The sequence below is a fragment of the Neopelma chrysocephalum genome, unplaced genomic scaffold, assembly GCF_003984885.1.
Source record: "Neopelma chrysocephalum unplaced genomic scaffold, ASM398488v2 Primary Assembly neopelma1_43, whole genome shotgun sequence".
Classification (NCBI taxonomy): domain Eukaryota; kingdom Metazoa; phylum Chordata; class Aves; order Passeriformes; family Pipridae; genus Neopelma; species Neopelma chrysocephalum.
The window spans coordinates 23,799,305-23,808,900 of record NW_020897702.1 but is presented as its reverse complement, the minus strand read 5'-3'; the positions used below and the strand labels follow the sequence as shown (position 1 = coordinate 23,808,900).

Below are 9,596 nucleotides of genomic sequence, written 5' to 3'. Positions count from 1 at the left end.
TTTCAGGCTTTCTACTAGTTCCTTTTTTTTCTTGGTCTTCTCTTGAGGCCACTCTTGGTACTACTGAGTACTCCAGAACTCCTGTCACAGTTCTGAGACTTTCTCGTTATCACTGAGCCTCTTTTGTATTCTCTGAGGGATTCTTTGCCTTATCTATTTCTTTCTTGGCCAATTTGACATTGCTATATTTTGTTTCCTTGAGCACTTACAGGCTTTCTTCCCTTCCCTGAGGCTAATTTATATACTCTGAATCTCTTTCAGACCCTCTGTTGCTTTGTTCTCTTCTGCTTGGCTCCACGGTTTCATTTGGTGATCTTTCAGGGCATCTTCTACTTTCCTGGCATTTGGAAGGCTATTCTGCAGTTTTTCTCTGTCTGAGTGTTAATCAGTTTTCACATTTTGTCTGAGATTTCTCAGTGTCCTCTGGATGTCTTTCAAGCTCTCTACTACTTTGTCCTCTCTTCAGCTATTCTATATTCTCTGGGAGACTTGCAATCTCTTTCCTATATTAACAGGCTCTTAAAATCATTTTCCCATTTTTTGAGTACTTTTCACACTTATTTCTGTTCTATTAGAGTATTGTTTTGAAGGATGAGAGAGGACTGGGGCAGGGTGGAGGAGGGGAATCTTTTCAGAGATGCAACAGTTTCAAGAGCACTGGATTTCAACTGCAGTGGAGCTGGAGTAGATCTCTGTCAGTCACTGTTTGGAATTTTTTTGTCCGTTTTTGGTTTTGGTGGTGGGGTTAGGAGACAAACGAGCTCAAAGAGGCACCTTTGAAAAAATGCTTTATTTTTATATCATCCTAGTAAAAATCTTTTATATAAAGGCGAAAGTAGGTATTGCATAGAAGAAACACTGGTGCAAACATCACCCGGTGGGAATGGCATGTTGTTTCTTAGTGTCTACTATCTACTGCACAACAGATGGCTAGCCCACAGCCAGACATCTCCAGGTTTCCCCATGCCAGCTACAGGATGAAGCTGCTCAACTCTATGGAAAGAAGTTACATCAGAATTATGTGTGGCCTATTCCATGCTGCTCCCAAGAACCATCTGCTGGGAAAACACCCTTTTCCCCCTTGACCTTTTCTATGTCTGACCACTAGTTGCCCAAGAAAGACCTCGAGGATCAGTTTGGCTGCCCCCTGCTTGCACCCCTCCTGTGTGTGAGTTTGTATTACATGCATACAAATGGGGGGTGGACACAGGATAGGAGAGTTGGCCTAAAGCGACCATAGTCCAGGAACTCAATGCATGACACACCCAAGGCATCTTCTGTCATCTTGAAGACATTTATGTCATTGTTTTTAACATCTTACATGCTATGGGCACTTTTTTTGAGCACCTTCCACCTGGGCTTCCTGTTACTAACAGCCTTGGTACATCCAGAAGGGAACAGAATTCACTGCTAACACTTCATCAGCTTTCGAGTAGAGGTTCTTCAGGCAGTTCTCCTGTTTTGTCTCTGCTTAAGTTCTATTGCAGTTTCCAAGCATGAAGGACAGTAAGACAGCAGGTATGCTACAGTCTGAAGGAACACTCAGAGAAATAGCACTTTCACAGACTTGAACTGTGCTTCCATGAATTAGAGATACAGAGAGGTATGCATTTATACAAATCAATATTTGTGTATATTAAAGATACTTTTACTTAGTATCAGGTTTTATTTAAAAACATGCTAAAAACTTATAGTTAAATAATCAGAGTGACATTTGGGGAAAACACACAGATAGCCACCTACCAGCATAAGCAAAAAAGTGCATACGTACATGAGCCAAAGCTCCCTTTGACCAGTTTACAGGATAATTTGTGCCTTCTCTGACAAACTGACTGATGCAGCCTCATACTTTCCAGAGCTGTTTTTTGCTGCCTGGAAAATGGTATTACTTTTCTGCTCCTCTGAGGATGTCTGTCATCACTTCCCACATCAGAGACTCAGCTAGAGACACAAATCAGTCCTGCTTTTGACTCCTCTCCTGTAGGTGGCTTCATAGAGATGAATACATGAAGCTCATGTAACTATCTCACTTAATACTGTGCTTAAAATGCCAAAAGTAGTCATTAAAAAAAGATTTCAGGATCTGTGCTGCTAGATCATGAAATGGAATGAAGCATTCTAGAAAAATAAGTTTGGATGGAAGGCAAAGTAGCTGAGTTTGCAACTACACATTTCATCTCTGAGTTACTCATAAACATTTTTTATTTCCTTATTACTTTCACTAATATATTTTACCATTTTTGTACAAAAACTGACTGCAGATTAAAATTTAAGATGCGGCAAGTACCACTGTGCGACCCCAAAGGACAGAGATGATGCTCCTGCTCAGCCCTGCACCTTGCTCTTTTTAAGCACCAGAGAAAGCTAGAGAAAGCTAAGCACTTCTGCCCAAAGGGAGAATGCAGTGGAGCCATCAGATGAAAATCATCCTGTCTTTTCTTGCAAAAATGGGAACGCATCTTAGCAACTTTGGATACAGTCTTACATGTAGCAGCAAATACACTGGGCATCAGAGCCCCTTCTTCAATGTGGAACAGCCATCTCCAGTGAGGCTCAGATGCTCCTGGTCCCAATTTTTGTTAGAAATGGAAGTAAAACTGGATTCAGTTTCTGTGCTTTCCCTCTGCTTCTTCCCCAACTCCTTGAAAGGCTATCCAAGTGAAATAGCTGAACCCATATGGCCTTGTCTGCTTCAGTGGGAAACAAGAGCCCTGCGAAACTTAGGGCATTGTGCTCATATGGGCAAGGACTGTGCTCTAAAAATAGTAACCTTCTTCACTGCAACACCCAAATTCATCTCTATCACCCACACATTCACACTTCTTCCTGTCACACTGATTTCATAGGAACTCAAAAAAGTGACACATAGGTCAGACAAAACACTATTGCTGCCAGATGTACAGATGCATGCAGGACTTACTAGGAATATAAAGAGGGAACTAAAACCTCCCAGATATAAAGTGGCTCAACAGCTATTTCAGCCCCCAAGGACAAGATAGGCTAAATTATACAATGAAAATTGTATCTTTTTAGAGCTTAAAGTATAAATATTCAGATTGGACATTAAGAGAATTTTGTTTGCCAGAGGAGTAGTTTGACATGGCACGGCTCTGAAAGGCACGATATCTCCATCCTCAGCAGATTCTGAAACTCAGCCCCATAATGTCATAGTGAACCCCATCTTACATATATGTCAGTACCCCTTCGAGAGTGACAATGGATGAGGTAACCTCTGAAGGTTGATTCTGACAGCTGCTAATGCAAAAAGCTATGTTTCTTTCAGAGCTGAGTCAAGCCCTGACTGAAATTTAGTCAGAACATCCTGCAGTGTCTGAGCCTTTCCCTCTTCCTTCACAAAATAGCAAAAACCTGGAACAAAGGGTAAATGGGGTTCCTTGCAATGAAGAAGCATTTAAAGTAGAGAAATATATGTTCAAGTTTTCTAACGGGAATGTTGGTAAAAATATGCATTGAGTAAACTACCCCAAGGGATGGACTTGGCAATCCATCAGCAAGAATCAATTCTGTACTGAAGGTGTGACAACACCAACCATCTCTGAGTGCTGTTTTGGAAATTGCCCCTTTCCTGCACCATCTGGTCACCTTTAATCAAACCACCTTTTCTACCTCAGGGAGACAACTGTCTTTGGCTTGAGGAAACCCCTACAATGAAGGGCATGGCACGACAATGTTGCCATCAAATTGCCATCCCCTTCCTTCACATCCAGCAGCACGCCATGCCTTGGGCAAACTTTTTGAAGCAGACAACACAATCTGTGAAGTCTGCTGCCAGTAGGTCAGACTGCAATCTCTCTCCTTTGTGCTAGCAGTAACTTGCTTAGTCAGTGCTTTTAGCTTTCAAAGTAGCATGACATGAAAGCAGCCAGGCACTGCTTTGGGTGAGTAAAGGCATTGAAACTTTGCCTCACAGAAGTAGGAAGCTCATCATCTGGTCCAATGGGAAGGCTTTGCATTCCGTCTGAGGAAAGAGTCTCTGATTTTAAAGGAACACCTTTGTTACAGTAAGGGCATCAAGGCCCTGATAAAGGTAGACGATGCCTCCCCATGGACTTGAGAAAAGTTGTGTCTTTGCCTGCACCAACTGTCAAATTTGAAAAACATGTCCTCTGGAGATCGCACAGTGGTTCTCAAATTAATGTACAATAAATGTGTAAAACCAAAAACAGTAAGAAGTTATAAGTCAGGCAACTAAATTCTAAGCTATATCCATCATAATAATAATCATCATCATTATTATAATAAAAAAGTATACACCATAAGGTACAAGAAGCTGCAAAGCAAAGCAGCTCCAATTCCTAGGACTCTCAGTTAGAGTGGCTTTTCCGAGTCTTCCAGTAAATTGAATATAAGGGTTGAAAACTTAATGGAAGACTTTGAAGAATTCTCACTTGAAGTTGAACACATGTAATTTTTGCACATATAGCATGGATTAGTAGAGCAAAACATTTTCTTAAGTTAAGAAACATTCTTAGAGCAGATCTATGATTTCGTGTAGAAAATCCATTTGTTTGGGGGGGTTTCCCCCTCTTTGGCAAATAAATGGCAAACGTGAAACAGAAAAAAAAAAAGAGTCAAATAAATTGTGATAATAACTGAACAAGTAACAACAAAGTGGATCAGTCAATGGGACGGATTTCCTCAGCAGGGCTAAGTGTGATGCTCCTTGTGGTCATTCCTTGTGTTCATTTTTATGATGAGACAGAAGGGTTGATGTGATAATGTTTCAGAGGCTTTAGGCATCATATTTTTTGCCAGTCCTGTGAATCTGCTGGAAGAGTGTCATGGAGAAGGCCATGCCAAGAATCTGAAGGAAAACAAACAGTAAGGGCTTTAATACAGGAAGGCTTCCAAAACTGCACTGCTCACCTGTGTTCATGGCCCAGATGTAGTTTTAACAGTCATTCTACATTAGCCATATTTCTCAAGCTTCAACACTGAGCAGTAAACCTGAATGTATGTTGTTCAGGCACACAGTAATGTCCAGGGTTGTATCTGTCAGAGCACAGATGGAGGCAAAAAGCTCTCAGGGCTCTTTGTCATATGTGCAACAATTTTTCAGAATCAATACATACGAGTCACTCTTCCCTTTGACCCAACAACTTGTGCTTGTTTAGCCAGGTAACTGACTGAAAATGTCAGATCCAGGTATCATCTCCCAAAAGTATAGCAGTGATAGAATCAGAGAATACCATGAGTTGGAAGGGACCCACAAGGATCATCGAGTCCAGCTCTTGGCCCTGCACAGGACAACCTCAAAAATCATACCATGTACCTGAGAACATTGTCCAAATGTTTCTTGAACTCTGGTCGGCTTAGTGCTGTGACCACATCCCTGGAACAGGAACTGCAAAACCTTAACAGATTATTATGATACTTCTGCATTTCTTTTTTAAAACATGTTGACCTACTCAGTTGAGTGGCCATGACTTGACTCATTTGGGGAATTTCTAGAACTTGCTTCCAAAATTAAAAAGCAACCAGTTCCCTGAGGGACAGCATAACAAATGGCTAAATATGTGAACTCCAAAGAGGTACTCTGAAGTCAAAACACAGGTGGAGGCAAAACCCCACAGCAGCATGTCTTCTTTGCAGGACTCACTGCTGACCTGCTTCCTTTCTGAGCAGATGGCCTTATATGAACTCATAAAACAGATCTGACATTATTGAAATAATATTCCAACTCAAGCAGCTGAGTATCACTTTTCACACAGCAGAATCAAGAATGCTGACAGCAAATCAAAGCCATCACACATGACAAACATTATACCAGTATTACCTGCATTATGAGGATGCACATCCCAATTGAACCAAGGACATGCTTATTCTCATCAAACCAGGTCATAACTCTCTCATAACATCCCTGAAATGATGAAAGATGAAAATTTAAACCCCAAGGTCACATTTTCTTTTATGTGCATTCCCTCTATTTTGTTCCTTCCCACCCCTACCTAAGATTTGACCTGGGCAAAGTGAGCCTTACCGTTTTCCAGACTAATTCAGTAGAATTCCTTCCACAGTCTTGGGAGTTTTCTGTACAACATCGGTCTGGAACAACGTTTTCTCCCAGGACTGGGTACCAATCCGTAAAGTCATTCACACCACAGCATTTCATCTGTGCAAAAGTAAAGGATTAATAAATTAACTAGCACAATTTGTGAATCACACACAAGCACAAACTTGTACTTTCACTAAACCACTCTATATTTTCCAAAGGGTTGGCACAACACTTTAGTTTTAAAGTGTTCTGTGGTCGCTGACCTCTAAATGCAAATACTTAAAAACACAAAGAAAAACCAAAATCAAAGAAAATAAATGGTTCCATGTCCAGTATGTTAGTCTCCTTGTCACAGAGACATGAGCCCAAACACCAAAACATAAGGTAATCTGCCCTCAACTGCTAACAGCAAAAGCCTGCCAAAGCTTCAGTTCCACCTATGCAGGTTTTGCTGCCTCTCTGCTGCTTCAGATCATCTCTATGTCTGTGATAGGCACAGAGAATCTCAGACAGGTGAGCGTCTTTCACCTTACAGAGTACACTTTGATCTTGGGTTTCACAATAGTCCCTGGATGTTCTGGAGTGCAAAATCAGAAACCAAAACCTGCATTAGCCATCTTTTAGACTTGGCATGGAGGCCACACTTAACAGACTGCAGCAGGCTTCATGAACAATTTTTTTTTTTAATTGAGAAAATATATTACCTCTGCTTGAATGATATTCCATGCATTTTTCAGTCCAACATTATTTTCTGAATTGTATAGCTTCATACCTTCCTTCAAATCCTTCTTTGCACTCTCACTGACCTGCACCATGTAAAAGATAGAGAAAGTCAATGCTATTCAGAGGAAAGGACCAAATGGTATAGACACATATATAGAACATCTGTCTCTTAACTTCTCTCACCACAAACTTAACATAGGTAGAAAAGCTTCAAGACTCTCACAAGTCACTGGGACCTTTAAGCACCTGCCAAGGCCTAGTCTCTCCCTGAGATTGCAAAATACTGGATTAATTCTCTTGAGATAGGAGACCTCTGCCAAAAGTCCATCCTGTAGTCATCATCTGATTCAAACTAACTGAACATCAACAGCATAAATCTGCTGAGCTTACTGTAACCTTGCCAGAGATAGCTGTTGTCAACACCCCACAGCAGCCTCTCCTGCCTCTGGCCTTCCAACTCTAACAGAGTTATCTTTGCATGGGTTCTGAGTTCAGGCAGGCTATAGTAAATAGTCAATACAAAATCAATTGAAAAAAGACATTATTGTTGTTCTCCTTGTGGGAACAGACTTTTAGGATTTATGATTTTCAACTGTGCGCTTCTTCTCCTAGAGGATAAAGTTGGAATGCTTAATGAGAGATCTGAGATGTCTCATTTCTTGTATAAATTTCAGTCTGAGCTCGGAGTCCCGGATGCAGGTAAGAATGCACCTTGCCTCTGACACTAGTGAGCTGGCAGCAGAGAAAGGATTATGGTCCTGGCATAAAGGTCAACTATATTATAAGATCTCTTTCACGCCTCTTTGACATCCCAGTCAAAATCAGAAGTTCACCTCAGCTCCCTGAAGTAGCAGGCATTAAAATGGCAACCTTAGAAGAGATAAAGATCTGGTGGAGCTGTTTTAAAATAAGTCTGGACATGCTCATACTGCAAGGTTCTGCCCTGTGTTTAGCAGAGTTCTCCAGGTCCTCAGGCACTTTTCCAGTTTTACATATCCAAGGGGCCAGCCAGTTGTGCCTACTTCACTTGGTCTCTATGAGATAGCAGATTCCTATAGATGAGCTTTACGAGAAGCTGCCTCCTGATCCATTTTGCACCCTTGCCAAACTCTCTGGGACTGCCCACTTAAGTGACAACTGGTGGCATCTGGAATAACCTGTGAATATCCCATGCCCCTCTCCTCCAGTCCTGTTCCAAGGGTTGGCCCTAAGAAGCTAACCAGGTTTTAAGTAGGACCTCCCACAACTCAGGTCCACAAGATGATCAGCTTCTTGCAGACATCAAACAGCTATGTTGAAGGCTATCTAAGATTTTAAAAGAAATTTAAAAGGCAGGCCTTGGACCACAGTTTTATGTCAGGGATTTCTCTTCTGCTTGCTCTCCTTATCACCTCCTCCTCCCCCCTCAGAAGCAGCGTACAGAAAACAGCCAAGATTTCAAGGTGAAACCTTCACCAAAGTGAAGATCAAGGAGAATCCACATACTTTTATCAAACAAAAACAAACTGAACCTGGTTTACATGCTAGTACAGATAATTAATCTATGTGGCATATTTGCTTACCTTGTCCATATAAACAAAGAACAAAATGAGTAATATCAGCTCTGCCAGGAGAATTATCAGCAAAACGATGAAAAACTAGAACAAAGCAAAAACAGACAGTGTATACACACACTTGCCAAACAGAGAGCAAACCTGGGGCTTCTAGAAACTATGAAGACTATGGGCCTTGTCCTCTAAACCTTTCCTGTACTGCCAAAACCATGCAAGTTTGATTTCAAACTATTCAGGCATATTGATACTATACTGCCACTAAAATTTCTGAGGGCCTTGCCATCAGTGAGGAAATTCACGGTGCAGCATTCTCAAAATCTTAGGTTTTGGCCTACTACTAGTTTGCAGGTTTCAGCCATACTTTTGTCTTGCTCCTTTTGACTGCTGTCACAGCACACAGCCCTCTTTCCTTCATACAGACTACAGAACAGATGATAAACCCCTTACCTTAAAGATCACTGTCATGTGCCTCAGGAGTGATTCCCTGGCAGGTGGGCTTTAACCACATCTGATTGTGGAATAGTCATTATATTATTACTCAGGCCTTCCATTCCCAACTCTCTGTATCTGAAATCTCTCTCTGCAGGGGCATCCCAAGTGTGACTTCTAGTAGTTTCTCACTACTTTTCATGCCCACTATGCTTTTTTTTTACCCATGCCTTTATGCCCTAGCAGACTGTCAGATAGGCATGGTACCAGCTGCCCAAACACAGGGAGAAGCAGTATGCAGCACAGCTAGCTCTCCAGTTGGAAACTCATGACAGTCATGGTAGTATAAACAGACTTTTGCAGAACCTTGCAAGAATATAAATACTCTTAAAAAAAAAAAAAGCTGGTGTTTGGTGTTGCAGTTTGTGGATGAATTACATGGACCTCATTACTATTCTCTCTTTGCACTCCTAGCTGTACAACATACAATCCAAGAAATCAGACAGCAAAAACCAGATGCACATTTTCCCTCCAGTTTAACTCTCTGAGGTGGTTTAAGGAATGCTGCCCAGCTGTTTCCCAACATCCTATAAGGGAGACTTTTGCACAAAGAAAACTTGCTCCTGAATGTCACAGCATCTGTATTCATAAGGTGTGACTGAATGGGAAGCTGTCTGCTTGAAAGCCCTCCTCTCACCTTCTGCCACATTACCTCTCTCCTTGGGGTGGGGAGAAGCATGATGAGCCCTCTTGGGTTTATGCAAGAGGAGTGGTCCACACTGTGTGTTCTGAGAGGGGATCCAAACCTCTGTGCCTCAGTGCTGAACAGCGACTGGCAAGGATCAGACTTTTTCTTTTCTTTTTTTTTTTAATTG

At 41.6% G+C, this 9,596-nt stretch overlaps 1 protein-coding gene across 4 annotated transcripts in view; it reads right to left on the bottom strand.

The window, feature by feature from the left end:
* Nucleotides 1-772: 772 nt before the first annotated feature.
* The window catches only part of TSPAN9 (tetraspanin 9), a 172,437-nt gene continuing 163,613 nt past the window's right edge, over nucleotides 773-9,596 (bottom strand). For all 4 annotated transcript variants that reach the window (XM_027677686.1, XM_027677685.1, XM_027677684.1 and 1 more), the window contains 5 exons: nucleotides 8,302-8,376; nucleotides 6,721-6,822; nucleotides 6,002-6,133; nucleotides 5,798-5,881; nucleotides 773-4,825 (listed from right to left, as the gene is read on the bottom strand). In XM_027677686.1, the coding sequence (XP_027533487.1) occupies nucleotides 4,754-4,825; nucleotides 5,798-5,881; nucleotides 6,002-6,133; nucleotides 6,721-6,822; nucleotides 8,302-8,376 (465 nt within the window). In that variant the 3' untranslated portion in view covers nucleotides 773-4,753. The remainder of the gene's footprint in view (nucleotides 4,826-5,797; nucleotides 5,882-6,001; nucleotides 6,134-6,720; nucleotides 6,823-8,301; nucleotides 8,377-9,596) is intronic.